This window comes from Chrysemys picta, unplaced genomic scaffold (genome assembly GCF_011386835.1).
Source record: "Chrysemys picta bellii isolate R12L10 unplaced genomic scaffold, ASM1138683v2 scaf178, whole genome shotgun sequence".
Taxonomy (NCBI): Eukaryota; Metazoa; Chordata; order Testudines; family Emydidae; genus Chrysemys; species Chrysemys picta.
In genome coordinates, this window is record NW_027052885.1 from 70239 (window position 1) to 90005 (window position 19767).

At 50.3% G+C, this 19767-nt stretch overlaps 1 protein-coding gene and 1 long non-coding RNA gene across 2 annotated transcripts in view; one reads left to right on the plus strand and one right to left on the minus strand.

The window, feature by feature from the left end:
* Window positions 1-1965: 1965 nt before the first annotated feature.
* LOC135978238 (uncharacterized) lies at window positions 1966-5777 on the plus strand. Its single transcript, XR_010595676.1, has 2 exons — window positions 1966-2123; window positions 3619-5777. It is a non-coding gene; the product is annotated as an uncharacterized LOC135978238 (long non-coding RNA).
* A 3414-nt stretch (window positions 5778-9191) lies between these two features.
* The window catches only part of LOC135978240 (class I histocompatibility antigen, F10 alpha chain-like), a 31508-nt gene continuing 20932 nt past the window's right edge, over window positions 9192-19767 (minus strand). Inside the window, exons 8-9 of the mRNA XM_065579244.1 lie at window positions 11068-11109; window positions 9192-10562 (exon numbers count right to left, since the gene is read on the minus strand). Of these exons, the coding sequence (XP_065435316.1) occupies window positions 10558-10562; window positions 11068-11109 (47 nt within the window). The 3' untranslated portion in view covers window positions 9192-10557. The remainder of the gene's footprint in view (window positions 10563-11067; window positions 11110-19767) is intronic.

The window sequence follows — 19767 nt, forward strand, 5'->3', positions numbered from 1 at the left end:
CTGTGCTGGGCTATCCCAACAGGGACTTTGGATGTAATTTGACTAATAAAGTTGTGGCCTGGTTAAAACCCAGACCATGTGTCCTTAGGATTCTTCCACGCAGTGAGTGCACCAACCCTCTTTATGAGATGCAGCCTGCTTCCCCATTGCAGGTCAGTCCCATTCTGTGGGCAGGGACCCAGGCCTTCCTCCCCTTTTGGCTGCCTTTCTAGAGGAGACCTAACTCTGCTGCTGCTGCCATGGCATGGCTGATTAGCAGCCTGACTCATCGTTAGAAAAGAGACCTTAGTCAGCCAAGTGGGACTGCAAGAGAGCTCCCCTCTCAATACCACTTCTCAGAGAACCTGCTTCCGAGCTGATCAAAGTCTGTTTGATGGATAATGGAACAAGACATGGAATAACTTATTTGATCTATTTTAACCCTCTCTCTCAAGGATGCAGTCAGCAGTGGTTATATCTCTGGCCGGAAACTTGGTGCTCACACGCGACGTGAGATGATTTCAGTTTACACCCTCTTACTCGTTCATGAATTCAACATTTCCCAGCAAGACCTCCGTTTGCTCTGAGGTCAAACCTCTCCTTATTTATTGAGGGCCAGGCACTTTCCAAACATTCTCTGCTCCAAGGAGCTCACAATCTAACCTTTAAACCCTAGGATGATTTCCCAGAGGAATATGGGCTCATTAAAGCAGGAGACTGAGTCAGAGAACCGAGTGACTTCTTGTAGCTGACCTTCCGCATGGGGTGAGGTGAGTGCCAGGAGGCTGGTCTGGCCCTCGGACCGTGGGCCAGCCAAAGCATGGCTGGAGTTATTTTCAATTGCTTATTTAATTTGGCAGGCTGCTACATTTTGGTTCTTCCAGACCTGCTGGAAGCAATGGTGGGTACTCCATAACTCCTTGTAGCACCAGTGCCGTCTTATCTTGCAGTATCCGAGTACGTACCTCATGCCTAAGGGCCAAATTCTGAAATCGGATGCTTGCATGTGGCTCCTATTATCTGCAAGAGGGAGACACATGAGCAATTCCAATAAGGTAGAATTTTGCCTTAACTGATTACATTGCTTCTAACATCTTTTTAATCATAAAGTCCCCATTGTTAGAGCGCACAGTTGTCAGTGCCTTAATGCTAAGCAGAAGAAGAATGTGGCATCCTTGTAAGTTCCCCCAAAGCAGGTATTTGTCTTTTCAGTGAATCACAGACAATTACTGTAGCAGAGTCTCCCTGGCCCCTCACCTAGGAGCCACAGGGACCTGCCAGCCGCTTCCCGGGAGCCACCTTAAGTAAGCACTGCCTGGACCCTGCACCCCCTCCCATGCCCCAACCCCGTCCCACCCTGAGCCCCTTCCCGCACCCCAAACCCCTCGGCCCCAGCCCAAACCAGAGCCTCCTGCACCCCAAACTCCTCATCCCCGGCCCCACCCCAGAGCCTGCACGTCAACCATCTGCCCCAGCCCTGAGCCCCCTCCTGCATGCAAACTCGCTCCCAGAGCCTGCACCCCTCCCGCACTCCGAACTCCTCAGCCCCACCCCAGAGCCTGCATCCCCAGCCGGAGCCCTCATCCCCGCCCCAAACCCCTGCCCCAGCCCTGAACCCCCTCCTGCACCTCAAACTCTTCACCCACGGCCCCACCCAGGAACCCGCACCCACAGCCGGAGCCCTCACGTAGTACGGCCCTACAGACTGGGTGAAGGGCTGTCAGGCTGGAAAGCCAGAAAGGCGGAAGTTGCAGGAGTCAAGGCAGAAGATAATGATGGGCCTGGATGATGGTGTTAGTGACGTGGTAGAAAGAGACGGTCAGATCTCAGAAATGACATGGAGGAAAAAAGCAGCTAGTCTCTTGTGATAAATGAAGGGGGGTGTAGCTCCCTTTGATAGACAGCCAGCCAGCTAGCTGTAAAACCCCTCTTGGTCTGTTCTCTGCTTGCTTTACCTGTAAAGGGTTAACAAGCCCACAGGTAAAAGAAAAGGAAGTGGGCTCATGACCAAAAGAGCCAATGGGAAGGCAGAACTTTTTAAAATGGGAAAGAAACTTTCCCTTTTGTCTGTTGTTCTCTGGAGAAGCAGGGAAGCACGGAGCAGCAATGCTATAAGGGGGAATGCTGTGTATGTTTTGAACCAGGTATGAAAAATGATCTTCCATACCTAGAAGGAACCATTTGGAGAGGGAACATTTAGATAAATGCGATCAGGTTTATTCTTTATTTTGGCTTGTGGAGCTCCTCTGTGCTAACCCCAGATGCTTTTGTTTGCTTGTAACCCTTAAGCTGAACCCACGAGGAAGCTAGTTTGGGTGCTTAATTTTTGGAATTGCTCTTTTAAAATCTAGCAAAAGCCTAAGTTCCTGATGTATTTTCTTCCTTTTTGTTTTTAATAAATAATAAAACTGCACTGGGAGTGACAGAGTGGGGATTCAGCCTTGACATCGCTCATCTTCATTTTTTTTAAATAGCTCATTTTCTTTTTTTATGAATTGAGCTGAGGAAAAGGTCACAACCCTGGCTGCTGTCTGGGTTTGCAGGTGTTTGGTGGTGTGCCGGGTTCAATAGGGGTGCTAGGGGTGCCAGAACGAGGGGTGCTAGGCCCGCCGCACCCCCTGGCTTGAAGTGGTTTCCATAGGGCGACTATGCCAGGTTGGGGAAGACGCTTAAGGAAATGGAGGCTCAGGTGATCTTCAGTGGGATTTTGCCTGTGCCTAGAGAAGGGCAGCAAAGGTGTGACAGGATTATGATGCTCAACAGATGACTCAGGCAGTGGTGCTATGAGGAGGGCTTTGGGATGTATGGCCACTGGGAGGCATTCATGGACAGAGGACTGTTCTCTCGGGATGGACTTCACCTGAGCAGGGAGGGAAATAGACTTCTAGGCATAGGCGGTGAGTTATATCTCCATGTGGTGCCCAGGCACCAGCAATATTCAGAGCCCAGGGGGCCCAGCTCCACCAATATTTGGGGCCGGGTGTTCTCCCCCTCCCCCCCACCCCGGCCCCACCTGCCGCCCCCTCACGCCGGCCTCTCTAGCTGCCTCCCTGGAGCAGAGCATCCCTGGCTCCTCTTCCGCCAGCTCCATGCTGCCTCCCTGCAGCAACTGCTCCCGTGGGGTCCTAGTGCCGCCCATCTCGACTGCCAGGGCAGACTGACTGAGCCTTCCCTTCCACCCTCCGACCCTTCCCTTTTCCGGCGGGACCCTCCACCAGCACAGCCCCCCCCCCCCCCCCCCGCCCGCAGTCACCACTCCTGCCCCATGCTGGGCAAGGGGCAGGAGGAACATGGGGAGGAAGGGGGGTGATGTGGGTAATTATACGCTGTCAGCCTGACATCCATCCCAGGCAAGATGATGGAATATCTGCTATGGGATTATGTAAAACAAGTGGAAAACAGACGTGTCATAAGTGCGCTGAACTGAGTGTCGTCAGAGCACCTGTTTGTTTTCTTTCCCCCTCCCTAGCCCCCAGGCACAAGGGCACAGAGTAGAATGCCCTGGGTACTGCTCATCCCGTGCAACTCCATTGGTAATCGGGCTCTCCCTCGCCCAGAGTTCAAATCAGGGTAGCTTGTCCGTGATGCAGTGGGAGGTGTGGTCAAATGTTTGGCTGCATGTCTGTGTTCTTTCTGCAGGCTGTATTGACTGTGGCCGGACACCCCAGCAGGCTCCAATCAAACCAATAAATCCCAGACTTGGTTTGTAGCAAAGGCACTTGGTCAGGTTTCTTGTCAGCGTTGAGGAGAGAGCAGCCATTGGACTATACGCTGAGTAGCTGCAGATTGACAGCTGTGTGCCAGGTGCTTTGGGGAGATCCGCGCTGATGCGTGAGTGGCGGACGGGGAGAGATTTTCTGGAATGTGTGAAACTGACAGAGAAGATGCCACAGTAAAGGAAATAGGGGCATGAAGGTGCGGTGATCCTAGCAAGGTGGAAGAGCGGGAAATGAAGGTGCTTTAAGCAAAGAAATGACTGAACTATGTTGCAGTTTTGATTTTATTAGGAATTGCTCCTGGGAATGTTACGTATTGGTGGGAATATTCTGGACTGATGTTATAGGGACAGTCCTGATAGTTGGGGCTTTGTCTAATATCGGCACCTGTTACCTCCCCCCCGCCCTGATCCGATCCGATTTTTCACACTTCCCGGCTGGTCGCCAGCTGCTGCTGGGAAGCTGCTGGGAGCCTTAGAGGCTGTTGGTGCTTCCCTGGGGTCCGAGCAGAGACTGTTGCTGCTGCCTATAAATCTGCAGTTGGATTTATCACCCTATCCCCGTGTGAGTCACTCGGGCAGCACTGAGCCCAGTCAGCCACATTCCTAACAGCTGAACAGAAGATCTCGTGGTCACAGGTCACGAAGGGCCCCTACAAAGTACATGTACCAACAAGACACTAATTTTACATTTGCTATATCAGGTCACGTGCCTGGGGAAATTCAGGTGTATTATCAGCATGGGCACCAATGACCCTGAGAATAGTGTTTTAACCAGTTACATTATATTTACCTCTTGGTTAATATAATTACTGTGTTGAATTGTGTGTGTTATTTCTTGGGAGCCTCCAAATATCTGGCAGGTAAGTGGGGGTTACACTGGTGTTAGAATTTCCCTCCTAAGCTGCCCTGATGATCCTGCCAGGAAGGGGCACAGGGGATGGAGGCACCGCCAAATAAACTCATACGGGAAGAAAATAAGGAAGTTAAACCCCACTGAGCTGAGGGCAGGATCCAGAAGAACCCAGGCCTGTCCATCAAAACCTATAAGGAGATCACCTCCTTTAGAGCTAACCAGGTGGATGGGGGGCACTGTGATGCTGTGGAATGTGGGAGGCACTTTATCATATTGTTGATACCAGTATTCTACAATTGCGATGAATTGTGCTAGATATGCCATGTGAGGTATTTGTGAAAATGTTATGATTTGCCAAGTATGATAATCTTATTTATATGTTTGTATCACCTTTGTAGTGCGAGTTATAGATACGTGGGGTATATCTGTGTTTCCAGACTTGTGCTGTGTTTCTGAGTGACACTGACACACAGACTGGCATCAGCACTGCCTGGCCTGTTCAATGGCCCATCAAGGGTCATCAGCTGTACAATGAACCCATTGAAAGGCCAGGGACTACGCCTTATGACTCAGCAGGACTTGTAGGGCCATGTCTATAGACAGGGGACTCTAAGGCTTTGTCTACACTCCCCAGCTTTTAGCAACACAACCCCGCCGCTAAAACTTTGGCAGTGTGAACTTTTTTTGTTGGCACTTTTGTCGACAAAAAATTTCCACCCCCTACGAGTGGGGTTATTGTTGTTGACAGGACCGGGCTCCTGCTGACAACGTGGCATTCATACTGCTGACTGGCAAAATGTTCGTCTTTTATAAAGGTTTTTTTTAAGCACCGGTGAACACCAAAACTTTTGTCGCTCACTTGGCAGTGTAGACAAGCCCTAAGGCTTTTCCAGGCCCATGTGTTGTTAGTTTGTAGTTGGGACACAGGAAGTACAAGCCACCTGGAAAAGGAATATAAAGGGCAGCTGCATCATCTCCATTTTGTCATTCCTGCTCCTTATCTCTGGAGTGACTTTTCTACAAGCCGAAGCTCTGAACAAAGGATTGAATGACCCATCCAAGCTGTGGATGTGATCCAGAGGGACTTTCAAGCCAGTGAATTCCCCAGTACTGTTAAGAACTTGATATATGGACCTTGAAGTCGCTGTATGTATCTGAGTGCTTTATCATTTAACACTCTTGTCTTTCTTTTTTCCTTACAATAAACCTATCATTTTACACACTAAAGAATTGCCTGGCAGCGTGGTATTTTGGGTAAGATCCAACTTAATATTGACCTGGCACTGTGGATAACCCTTTGGGGTTACCAGAATATTTTGTATAACGAGCAGAGTTTTTAAATAACTTTCACTGTACTGGACCTAGGTGCTGATTGGGAGCCAGAAAACTGAAACACAATGTGATTTCTTTTTTCAGCTTCTCGATAACCAGTATGGGGGATGAGAAGCAGAGTTTATGACGGGTTGGTGAGTTTAACCTCAGTGTTAACCACCAGTTTTGCTCTCCCTTTTGCAGCCTGCCCTAACCTTGGCAACTGCAATACAATAATCCCTAGCACTTCTAGAGCATTGTTGGCTCCATTTTATTGATGGGGATAAAGGCACAAAGAGAGGAAAATGACTGATTTTCTGTGGAAGCAGCAGAAATGGGAACAGAATCCAGGAATCCTGGCTCCCGGCCCCCTGTTCTAATCAATAACAATTCTTTCCTAAAACTTTGTGGGTTACGCTGGCAAAACCCAGCAAATGATCCCCCTGCACTGGGTAAAGTCACTGAAGGAGTGGGGAACAGGTGGGGTAAAGTTGGGGTGAGGGGTGCCGTGTTTGTAGAACAGCCTCTAGTCCCAACCTGGCTCTGGGAGGACAGGCTTGTTTCTCTGCAGCTATAGCCAGCAGGGGGAGTGCCTAGCATTGTTTTTGTGCAGATCCTACACAAACATTGGCTCATCTTGCACCTCCAAAGCACCGACTCCCACTCTCCTTTTCAGTTGGGGCAAGTGGAACCGAATCTGTTCCACTGAGCGGGGTGAGGAAGGGGAATTGGGGCAGCCCCACAGGGACCACACACACACCCAGGGGATGCTACAGGAGGGAAGGGGTTATTCTGCTTAGCCAGAGTAAAGGTACAAACTCCCCTCCTGTACTGGATACCCGGGTCAGAGACAGCAGCAGAAGGAATGGGAACCCACAGCTGCATCTATATCTCCCATAGGTTGGTCTACGTTGTTTATGGCTCAGGTCTAGATGAAATGACTGTAAAGACTCTCAGTAGTTATCAATGATTCACTCTCACGCTGGGAAAACATTGCTAGTGGGGTCCTACAAGAGTCGGTCCTGGCTCTGACAGTTTTCACCGTTTCATTCATGATTTAGATGCTCTAGTGGAGAGTGTACTTAGAAATGCTGCAGGCCCGAACAAGCTGGGAAGGGGGGCTAGCAGTTGTGAGGACAGGATTAGAATTCAAAACAATCTTGACAAATTGGAGAATTGGTCTGAAACCATCTTTGTTGAATTTATCTTGATTAGTGCAAATATTTCAGCCAGGAGGACAAAATGAAATGCATTAAACAGCCTACGTACCAATATTACAGAACAGGAGCTGGGGTTCCAGTGGACCACAAACTGAATATGTGTAAACAATGTGAGGCTATTGTGAAAAAGGCAAATATCATTCTGCAGTGTATTAACAAAGGTGTCGTATGCAAGACAGGAGGTTAAAAAAGTGGACATCTTTATTCTTGAGAAAGGAAGACTGTGAGGGGACCTGATAAGTTTTCCTATAAGTTAAGGGCGGTTAGGGAGAGGACTGAGATCAACTCTTCTCCAGCTGCACTGAAAATAGAAGAAGGGGGAAATCAGCATGCTTTGCAGTGATGGAGATTTAGGTGAGACCAGGGGTGGGAAAACTACGGCCTGCGGGACCGTCCTGCCTGGCCTCTGAGCTCCCAGCCAGGGAGGCTGCCCCTGGCCCCTCCCCTGCTCTTCCCCACAGCCATGCCACCGCCCAGGCAGTGCTCGGGGGGGGGGGGGGGGCGGGGCTGCACAGTCCAGCAGGGCAGCGCGCCTAGCTCCATCCGGGCTGCTGCCCTGAGCGGCATGGTAAAGGTGCAGGGCTGTGAGCTTCTGCGGGGCAGTGTGTCTAGCTCCAGCGGGGCTGCAAGCTCCTGCTGCTCTGAGCGGCATGGTAAGGGGGCCAGGGCGTTGGATAAGGGGCAGGAGGTCCCGGGGGGCAGTCACGGGACAGAGAGCAGGGGGCGGTTGGATGGGGTGGAGGTTCTGGGGGGGGCGGTCAGGGGACGGGGGGGTTGGATAAGCGTGGAGTCTCGGGGGGTCTGTCCGGGGGCAGGGGTGTGGATAAGGGGCGGGGCGGCCAGTGAGGGTTGGGTAGGGGGTGGGGTTCCGGGGGGGTGGTTAGGGGCAGGGAGGGTCTCTGGAGGTCAGGGGACAAGGAGCGGGGGGGGGGGGGGGGGGTTGGATGGGTTAGGGATTCTGAGGTGGGCAGTCAGGGGGTGGGAAGTGGGAGGGGGGCAGCCAGGCTGATTGGGGAGGCACAGCCCTCCCTACCCGGCCCTCCATACAATTTTGCAACCTCGATGTGGCCCTCGGGACAAAAAGGTTGCCCACCCCTGGGTTAGACATTAAGAAAAACTTTCTATGAGGATAGCTAATCTGTGGAACAGGTTGCCGCAGACCCACAGGCAAATGCGCTCTCAGCTTCCACAACCCATGGGAGGAACCGCTCTTTAATGTATTGACCATACTTGCTGCTTGGGGTTTAAGCCGTAGGCTCCTCCACCTCCCAGTACCACACCTCTGAGCCTTCAGCATGCCTTCCTCGCTGTGACCGCGCCGCAGTGAGTCTACTTGGACTGGACCCCTGGAGAAGGCTTCACACCCAAAAGAAGCAATGCAGCCCCCCCCCCCCCCCCCCCCCCCGCGTCTCTGGACTGCATCGACTCCCAGCTGGTGCAAAACAGAAGGGCTTCTTCTACGTCTGAACCTAACACAGGAAGTTCTCAGGGGCCTTGAGCAAGAAATTCTCAGCACCGTCCTGCTGGGCTTGTCCCCACCCAGGTGGGCTCAGGCGGCTCCTTGTTCCCAGCCCAGAAGTGACTCCTCCTTCCTGTGGTCCCTCCTATATCCCCTCCAAGGCCTCGCCGCCATCCTGTCTTCTTTCCCAGGCAAACAGATCTCCAGGTGACTCTCTCTCTTCAGCTCTCTGTTCTCTCTGCTGCCCATAACTGGCTGGCTCCAAGTTGGGATGGGCCTTCAGGTCATCAGTTGCTAAGTTACAAAGTGTCTAGGCTATGGTCTGGGGTCCAGGCTGCTAGACTGGGTCACACCTGGTCCTCTGCAACAATAGACACCCCTCCTCCCACCTTGGTTAGACATGTAGCACATGGGGGAAACTGAGGCACACACAGTATACATACGCAACATTAGGAAAATATCCCACTTAGTCACATAGGTTACGTAGAGAGGATGTGGAATCCCCATCATTGGAGGTTTTTAAGAACAGGCTGGACAAACATCTGTCAGGGTGTGACAGATTTATGTTACCAAGCTGCCAGAGACCTTAGGTGATCAGTCTAAGGCAGCAGGATTTTTAGGGGTGGAGATGAAGAGAGCACACCAAGTAACTAAGTTTAAAGTTTTATTAAGAAAATAACAGCGGAGAGTGCTGCGTGTTTCCCACGTCACTCTGAGGAAGGAAGGAAGGAAACGTTAGTGCCTGAGCCCTAACCCATACTCTCACACGCACAACCCAAGTCTGGGTGTAATGTAAGAAGAAGGCGGGGGGAAGGGGGGACGGGAGTTCTTCCCTGGGCACAGGTTGTCCGGGGTCCGCTGTAAATCTCCAACTTGCTTCCGCTCTCGGGAGGGTTTTTACCCTAGGTGTTCCTGAGGGCTTTTGCTCTCTGCCCCAGTCTGAACCGGTTTTCTGTGGCTTCCTCAGCTTCCCCAAAACACTCCGGCTTCAGGGGATGGGAGACGGCTGTTCTCCCATTTGCTGACCTTCACAGTCTCCCTCGTTTTCGCAGCCCCTGCAGTTTCTGTTCTGTGAGTCTCCTTTCTTATGGCAGGGCAGGGTTGGAAGCTCGGCCCCCCTCTTTCTTGGCAGGTAGCAGAGAATCTGTTGTGTGCAGTGACCTTGGGCTGGAGTCAACCTCTTATCCAGGCCTAGCTGGAGTGTCAAGTTAACCCGTTCCCTTGTCTCTCTCTCCCTCCTTTGGCCTCCTGAAACCTGCAAAGGAACCTTCCATTCCCCACTCACTCACACCTTTAACCCTTCCCAGAATACTGCACCAGCGTTAGCAACATACAATACTGATCTGCCTTCCCAGGGGACTTGAGGGAGAGGGCCATTGGGGTGTGACAAGGGATGGTCTTGGTTTACTTGGTCTTGCCAGTGACCTCTTGAGGTCCCTTCTAGCCCAGCATTTCTATGGCTCTACAAATGGTGAACAGGCCATTAGAGGCACTTATAAACTAAATGCAGACACTTATTCCTGTCCAGCAGACTTCCTCCGCTGATGATAGCAACCGTGCTACCAGCTGTGAGTAGACCAGGCCATTTACCATGTTACAATCATGAAATTCTACAGAAAAAAAATAGGTCCCCCACCATATACACACAAGCAGTTACTGCTCACATATCTAGCATACCGTACAGAGTGTGCAAACAGCACTGCGCAGCGTAGAGCATTGAGTGCACACACTAAATGCTAGCAAATACTAAACTCTTACTAAAAGAGTTTTTATCCATTCACATTTTGGAAATTATTTTGTGCAAATAAAACATTATTACAGAAAACTATTACATCTAAAAGGTAAAACGTGGTTCAGTGAGCAGATAAATGAGGCCAGAAATCCCACTTGGGACACTCCAAGTGCCAGAGAAAAGCTGGGAGAGGTTGATTGGTTCTTGTAGGGAGACAGAGCAGAGCTCATCCATCTTCCTCTCTGGGGTCCCCTCAGGTTGTGGCACAGACTCCAACAGGCTCTGTTAAGCTGCAGAAGTTAAACACAGGCAACGTCTATTAAAGGGAACCTGCCATAATGGACGGTCACCCTAGTGGCTCCATGTTTAGTGGACAAAATCTCTAACCCCGCCGACAAAGCTTTTAGCTCCAGTGTCAGAGATCTGTGTTCCTGGAGCCTCAGGTGCTGGGCTCTGTCCCTCCTGCAGGTTCACTGGAGACTGTTCTCTGAAGCAGCTGGATTTATCATTACAAATCTCACCCAATGCTCTATCAGCAACCACAAAGAAACCCCTCTCACTAGAGTCTTTCACACCTAAATTCATCGCAGAGAAAACAAGGGGGATTTGGCTGCAAACCTGTGTGAATAAAAGGGAAATAAGAGATCCAGAACTCCCCTGTTCTGCTCCGTGGGGCTGGTTTGCTAGAGGGGACGGGCCAGTGAGACTCAGGGTCCAATGACTTGGACTAGGTGTCTCTCTCCAGAGGCCTCAGTGAGAACAGTGAACCCCCAGGCTAGAGCCCCCCTCACTTACCCTTGGCAGATCTGTCAGAGCCACTAGATCCTTGGTCACTTGCTGTGCAGAGGAGAAGAGAGAGAGTATATTAGCATCTCTCACAAGGCAGGGCTTCAGCGTAGTTAGTAGATACGGGGGACTCTTATCCAAAGGGAACAGTCATCACCTTACTCTTCCCTAGCAGTGAGGTGGTTGGTGCACAGATCAGTCTACAATGCAGCTGCCCTGGATTTCCACTATTCACATGCAAAAAACGTTACCATTGTACGAGGTCAGCACTGACTTGTGCTTTTCCTGTCTCTTCAGAATGGAAGCACTGAACACTCAACAGTCAAAGGCTAGCAAACTAAGAAATGCTGGGCTATGGATACTCAGGCCAAACAACCTCAACTCTGCCCCCTTCGGTCTGTGCCCAAATGGGTCCCTCAAGCAGACCACAGACTTCACCCTCACACCCTGCCAATCGACAGCAATTCCCGCCTTAATCAATGGCGCTGCACAGAACAGTGTGGATGGTATGAAGAGGAATGCTGATTTGGGTTGGTGCTGGGCACACAGACAAGGGTGAGTTTGGTTTGGCCTGGTGCTGTTCTACTTCCTGTTCCTATTCCCAGACCCACTGGGGCAGAGTTCGAGTTGCGTGGGAAGCATCATTCTACCTCGGCATATCCTGGTTTGCCAACCTTTGACTTCTGGGAATTCAACACTCTCATTCTGAAAGGACACAGGGAGCCCAGGGCAGGGTTGAGCACCTGCAACCTTAACTCCACGTTAGCAAAGTTCTTGCATGTGAATTTCCGTTGTTCTGGAGTAACGAGGAGGAGCGAAGGAGGCACGACTCAGGGCCAACTGTAGGAGGAAGGGGGATGCTCAGAGGAGGTTGTGTTGGCACTTCTCAACCCCCCTCAGGTACCCGCTGGAGACACCCCTGAGAGGGTAAAGAGAGAGCTGGACGGCTACACCCTAGCAGGGCCCGGCAGATCTACGCATTTTATACTGACTCTTGGTGCCAGGCATTAGATGGCCTCTGAGACAGTCCATCATTTATGTAAATATTTCCCATAGTTTTAGTTCCTAAAGCTAATTGCAGGAGACAACTGAGGAGGGGATTTGAACTCGTGGTCCTCGAGGTGACAGCTTGGTGCTGACCTGACGTCAATGGAAAGACGCCCATTGGCTTCAACAGGCTTTGGATCAGGCCCAGACTTCACAAGCACCAAACCAACTTTCAGGTAAGTCAAAAGAAGTGTAACATTAAAAGCAGGTCAGACACCTTCAGGGTCACACTCAGCCACACACAGCACAGCTCTAGGGGGATAATAATTCTGCCCAACACCACCGTATACATTCCTGACCATCGCCTTCTCTGCACTAGAAAAATTGGGACCCATCCCCGCAAGCAATGCAATTCCACCAGTGATAGCAAAGGTGGAGCAATTGAGGAGATGGGGTTCAGGTGTTTTTAACCACTGCATCATCTAGACTTCCTCTGAGCAAGGTTACAGAACATGTGTCTACAGCCACTCTACACTACTGAAGACGACCTCTGCTGGGAAAATAACAAAGCAGGGCAGATTATCCAACAAGTTCTTGGAATGTATTGGAGACATTTTTTCTTTCAGAAGGTGGAGAAAGCTACTAGGGGAGAGGCTGTTCTAGATTTAACTTTGACAAATAGGGAGGAACTGGTTGAGAATTTGAAAGTGGAAGGCAGCTTGGGTGAAAGTGATCATGAAATGACAGAATTCATGATTCTAAAGAATGGTAGGAGGGAAAACAACACAATAAAATAATGGATTTCAAGAAGACAGACTTTAGCAAACTCAGGGAGTTGCTAGGTAAGATCCCATGGGAAGCAAGTCTAAGGGGAAAAACAGTTCAGAAGAGTTGGAAAGTTCTCAAAGAGACATTATCAAGCACACAGATGCAAACTATCCCACTGCACAGGAAAGCAATGAAGGATGGCAAGAGACCACACTGGCTTAAACCAGGAGATCTTCAATGATCTAAAAATCAAAAGAGAGTCCTACACAAAGTGGAAACTAGGTCAAATTACAAAGGATAACTGTAAACAAATAATGCAAGTATGTAGGGGCAAAATCAGAAAGGTCAAGGTACAAAACGAGATCAAACTAGCTAGAGACATAAAGGGTAACAACAAAACATTCTACAAATACATTAGCAGCAAGAGGAAGACCAAGGATAGGGTAGGCCCATTAGTCAATGAGGAAAGAAAGACAATAACAGAACATGGGAGGAGAGGTTGATACGCTGGAGGGTAGGGATAGGATACAGAGGGACCTAGACAAATTAGAGGATTGGGCCAAAAGAAATATGATGAGGTTCAACAAGGACAAGTGCAGAGTCCTGCACTTAGGAAGGAAGAATCCCATGCACTGCTACAGACTAGGGACCGAATGGCTGGGCAGCAGTTCTGCAGAAAAGGACCTAGGGGTTACAGTGGACGAAAAGCCGAATATGAGTCAACAGTGTGCAATATGAGTCAACAGTGTGCCCTTGTTTCCAAGAAGGCTAATGGCATCTTGGGTTGTATCAGTAGGGGCATTTCCCGCAGACCGAGGGACGTGATCATTCCCTTCTATTCGGCACTGGTGAGGCCACATTTAGAGTACTGTGTCCAGTTTTGGGCCCCACACTACAAGAAGGATGTAGATAAATTGGAAAGAGTCCAGCGGAGGGCAACAAAAATGATTAGGGGGCTGGAGCACATGACTTATGAGGAGAGGCTGAGGGAACTGGGATTGTTTAGCCTGCAGAAGAGAAGAATGAGGGGGGATTTGATAGCTGCTTTCAACTACCTGAAAGGGGGTTCCAAAGAGGATGGATCTACACGGTTCTCAGTGGTAGAAGATGACAGAACAAGGAGTAATGGTCTCAAGTTGCAGAGGGGGAGGTTTAGGTTGGATATTAGGAACAACTTTTTCACTAGGAGGGTGGTGAAGAACTGGAATGGGTTACCTAGGGAGGTGGTGGAATCTCCTTCCTTAGAGGTTTTTAAGGTCAGGCTTCACAAAGCCCTGGCTGGGATGATTTAGTTGGGGTTGGTCCTGCTTTGAGCAGGGGGTTGGACTAGATGACCTCCTGAGGTCCCTTCCAACCCTGAGATTCTATGACTCTATGTGAAAATGGGGAAAGAGCTAAATGACTTTTTTGTTTCAATTTTCACCATAAGGTTTTATAGTGATTGGACGTCGAGCATAGTGAACACCAGTGAAATTGAGGTAGAATCTGAGGCTAATGTAGGGAAAGAACAAGTTTAAAATGATTTAGACAAGTTAGATATCTTCAAGTCACCAAGGCCTGATGAAAGGCATCCTAGAATACTCAAGGAACTGACAGAGCAGATATCTGAACCAATATCTTTGAAAAGTCATGGAAGATGGCAGAGAGGACTGGAAGAGGGGAAACATAGTGCCAATCTATAAAAAGGGGATTAGGCACAACCTGAAGAATTACAGACCAGTCAGTTTAACTTCAGTACCCAAAAAGATAATGGGGCAAATAATGAAGCAATCAATTTGCAAACACCTAGAAGATAATAAGGTGACAGTAACAGTCAGCCTGGATTTGTCAAGAACAAATTGTGTAAAACCAACCTGATAGCTTTCTTTGATAGGGTAACAAGCCTTGTGTATGGGAGGAAATGGTAGATGTGGTATAACTTGATTTTAGTAAGGCTTTTGATAATGTCTCATAGGACCTTCTCATTAACAAACTAGGGAAATATAGCCTAGATGGTGCTACTATAAAGTGGGTGCAGAACTGGTTGGAAAACTGTTCCCAGAGAATAGTTATCAATAGTTCACAGTCATGTTGGAAGGGCATGACAAGTGGGGTCCCTCAGGCCTGGTCTACACTAGGAGGTTATGTTGTATTTAGCAGCGTTAACTCGAATTAACCCTGCACCCGTCCACACAACAAAGCTATTTATTTCGACATAGAGGTCTCTTTAAATCGATTTCTGTACTCCTCTCCGACGAGGGGAGTAGCGCTAAATTCGACATGGCCATGTCCAATTAGGGTAGGTGTGTATGTAATTCGACGCTAATAGCTCTGGGAGCTATCCCACAGTGCACCACTCTGTTGACGCTCTGGACAGCAGTCCGAGCTCGGATGCTCTGACCAGCCACACAGGAAAAGCCCCAGGAAAATCTGAATTCCTTTTCCTGTCTGGCCAGTTTGAATCTCATTTCCTGTTTGGACATCGTGGCGAGCTCAGCAGCACTGGCAACGATGCAGAGCTCTCCAGCAGAGGTGACCATGCAATCGCAGAATAGAAAGAAGGCCCCAGCATGGACTGATCGGGAAGTCTTGGATCTGATCGCTGTGTGGGGCGATGAGTCCATGCTTTCGGAGCTGCGATCAAAAAAAACGGAATGCCAAGATCTACGAGAAGATCTCCAAAGCCATGACGGAGAGAGGATATAGCCGGGATGCAACACAGTGCCGCGTGAAAATTAAGGAGCTGAGACAAGGGTACCAGAAGACCAAAGAGTCAAATGGACACTCTGGATCCCAGCCCCACACATGCCGTTTCTACGAGGCACTGCATTCCATTCTAGGTGTGGCCGCCACCACTACCACACCACTGTCCGTGGACTCTGACGATGGGGTATTGTCGACGGCCGCTTCCTCGGAGATGTTCGCGGACGGGGAAGATGAGGAAGGAGATGTGGAGGACGAGGCAGTCGACAGCGCTTTCAATGCTGATTTCCCCAACAGCCAGGGGAAATCACCCTCACGGAGATCCCCTACCAACCCTCCCAAGGTGGTAACCCAGACCGTGAATCAGGGGAAACATCAGTAGGTAAGTGTTTTAAACATTTATTTTGAACAGAATAGGAATGGTATCTTAACAATGGGTTTTTCATGATTAGTTTGCCCTAGGCGCTTTAGTTTCTAGTCCTTGCCAGTGCAGCTACTGGAAAATTCTGTCAATATGTCCGGGGATAGAGCAGAAATCCTCCTGGGACATCTTCACGAAGGTCTCCTGGAGGTATTGTGAAAGCCTTTGCATCAGGTTCCTGGGGAGAGCGGCCTTATTGCGTCCTCCATGGTAGGAAACTTTTCCGCGCCAGGCTAGCAGCAAGTACTCCGGGATCATTGCCTCGCAAAGCATGGTGGCATACGGCCCTGGTGCTTGCTGGCATTCACGCAGCATGCGGTCTTTCTCTGTCTCCGAAATCGTCATCAGAGTGATATCACTCATGGTGACCTGCTTTGAATTAGGGGAATGTTAGTATTGGGACTGATTGTCTGTTCCTTTACATAACTGTAACCGGCGGTTTACAGCCATGCGGTGGAGGCGTGACAGGGGCAGCATGGAGGGATCTTTCCCAGGGACAGCCGCGAGGGGGTTGGGACAGGGGCAGAGTTCATGCTGGCCGGATTGCCGGCAGCAGGAACTGGCCAATGCTAGGAGCATTGCTTGGAACGTGAAAGGAGGGCACTGCTATAAATTAAGCTTTAAGCAGCCAAAAGTCTACGGCTTACCATGTCCACCTGCTAGCCGAATTCCGTTGTCCGGCCCCGCTTGTGTGATCTGTACAGCAAGACCCCAGGCACTCAATGGGAAGGCCGAAAATTCGACCTTGTACTGAGTGCGCATGTGATAGGTGCTGTGCATGGTCTTGCTCACAGAGAAAGACTATATTCATTGTTCGCAAAATTGTATCTTTCTGATGAATTCACTCCCTTTTTCCCATCCCACAGCTGCGAGTGTCTCCCGACCTACCCCAGCATCCCCCTCCCAGAGGCTGGCGCAGATCAGGCGACGAAAGAGAAGGACACGGGACGAGATGTTCTCAGAACTTATGGGCTGCTCCCAAGCCGAGGCGGCACAGCAGACCCAATGGAGGGAGAACATGTTGCAATACCAGCGATCACACAGCGAATGGGAGGACAGGTGGCGGCAGGAAGACCAGCAGGCAACTCAAACGCTGCTTGGACTAATGAGGGAGCAAACGCTCCGGCACCTTGTAGATGTTCTGCAGGACAAGAGGACAGAGCCCCGCTGCATTCTCTCTCTAACCGCCCTCCCCCGCCACAAAGTCCCATCCCCCCCTCACCCAAAGTCCCAAGAAGGAGGGGCGGCAGGGGCCGTGAAAACAGTCACTCCACCCCTGCAGACTGCTCAAGTAACAGAAAGCTCTCATTCCCAAAGATTTTATAAGTCCTTTCCTTCGCTCCAAGCACCTCACCCAAGCCCCGTCCCAGTTTCATCCCCTAACTGTGTAGTTCTTAATAAAAAATACGTTTCTGTTAATTACTGTTTCCATCATGTTCTTTTAGAGGAGAGTATCAGAGGGGTAGCCGTGTTAGTCTGAATCTGTAAAAAGCAACAGAGGGTCCTGTGGCACCTTTAAGTCAGTATGGAGATAACTCCAAGATAAGACTTGGAGTCTTCAGGACCAGACTCCAAAGAGAAACTGCTGAGCTCCAGTTCATTTGCAAATTTGACACCATCAGATCAGGATGAAACAAAGACTGTGAATGGCTATCCAACTACAAAAGCAGTTTCTCCTCCCTTGGTGTTCACACCTCAACTGCTAGCAGAGCACCTCACCCTCCCTGATGGAACTAACCTCGTTATCTCCATACTGATTTATACCTGCCTCTGGAGATTTCCATTACTTGCATCTGAAGAAGTGAGGTTCTTACCCACGAAAGCTTATGCTCCCAATACTTCTGTTAGTCTTAAAGGTGCCACAGGACCCTCTGTTGCTTTTTAGAGGAGAGTGTGTTTGAAGGGAGGGAAGGGAGTTGGTAATTGGAGAGGACAGTCACCTTTACCAGGGTACAGACACGGGGGCAGGTTCAGCGGAAGGTCACACACACATTGCAGTCACTAGGCACCCTGGTCAGGCTGGGAGGTGGTTTTCATGTTCTGTGTGGGGGGGGGCTATGTGAGTGTGTGGCGGGGGAGGGTGGTTACAGATCTTATGCAGCGGTCCTTAGCGGTAACTCCCCCTCCCCCCCCCGCCACAAAGTCAGATAGCCCCCACACACAGAGTCCCGAAAAGGAGGGGTGGCAGGCTCCGTTGAAACAACCAGTCCACCACTGCGGACCGCTCTAGGAGCAGGAGCCTGTCATTCCTCGAGTTTAGAAGCGTCCTTTCCATCACTACACCCACTCCCCACCAATCTGCGTCCCAGTTTCAACACTTTACCACGAAATCCTTAATAAAGAAAACAGTGTTAATGAACAAAGTTTAATTTATTTTATTTTTAAAGGTGTGTTGGAAGGGGCGAGACGGGGTGAACAAGGTATGTAACTGGAGAGGATAGTCAACATTAAGTGGGTAAAGAAACGGGGGCAGGTGCAGCTTCTGTTTAAACAAACTTAATAGTCACAGGTTACCCTGCTCACTGTGGAACCTAGCTTTCAAAGCTTCCCGGATGCACAGCGCGTCCCGCTGGGCTCTTCTAATCGCCCGGCTGTCTGGCTGGGCATAATCAGCAGCCAGGCGATTTGCCTCAACCTCCCACCCCGCCATAAACGTCTCCCCCTTGCTCTCACAGAGATTGTGGAGCACACAGCAAGCTGCAATAACAATGGAGATACTGGTTTCGCTGAGATCAGAGCGAGTCAGTACGCTTCTCCATCTCCCCTTGAGACGTCCAAAAGCACACTCCACCACCATTCTGCACTTGCTCAGCCGGTAGTTGAAGAGTTCTCTTTCACTGTCCAGGGCACCTGTATAGGGCTTCATGAGCCAGGGCATTAGCGGGTAGGCTGGGTCCCCGAGGGTCACTATAGGCATCTCCACATCCCCAACAGTTATTTTGTGGTCAGGGAAGTAAATACCTTCCTGCAGCCATCTAAACAGACCAGAGTTCTTGAAAACGCGAGCATCATGAACCTTGCCCGGCCATCCGACATTGATGTTGGTAAAACGTCCCCTATGGTCCACCAGTGCTTGCAGCACCATTGAAAAGTAGCCCTTTCGGTTAATGTACTGGCTGGCCTGGTGGGCCGGTCCCAGGATAGGGATGTGAGTTCCATCTATAGCCCCACCGCAGTTTGGGAATCCCATCGCAGCGAAGCCATCAATGATGACCTGAACGTTTCCCAGGGTCACTACCTTTGAAAGCAGTAGCTCAACGATTGCGTTGGCTACTTGCATCACAGCAACCCCCACGGTAGATTTACCCACTCCAAATTGATTCGCGACTGACCGGTAGCTGTCTGGCGTTGCAAGCTTCCAGAGGGCTATGGCCACTCACTTCTGGACAGTCAGGGCTGCTCGCATCCGTGTGTCCTTACGCTTCAGGGCAGGGGACAGCAACTCACAAAGTTCCAGGAAAGTTCCCTTACGCATCCAAAAGTTTCGCAGCCACTGTGATTCATCCCAGACCTGCAGCACTATGCGGTCCCACCAGTCTGTGCTTGTTTCCCGGGCCCAGAATCGCCGTTCCACACCATCAACATGACCCATTGCCACCATGATGTCCACGGCGCGGGGTCCCATGCTTTGCGAGAGGTCTGTGCCCCTCTCAGACTTAATGTCCTCACTGCGCTGCCGTAGCCTCCTCGCCCGATTTCTCAGCATCTGCCTTTGAAAAAGGTGGATGATAAGGTGCGAGGTGTTGACAACGGCCATAACTGTAGCGATGATCGCAGCGGGCTCCATGCTCGCAGTACTGTGGCGTCCGCGCTATCAATCACCAGAAAAGTGCGCGAACTGATCGCCCGCC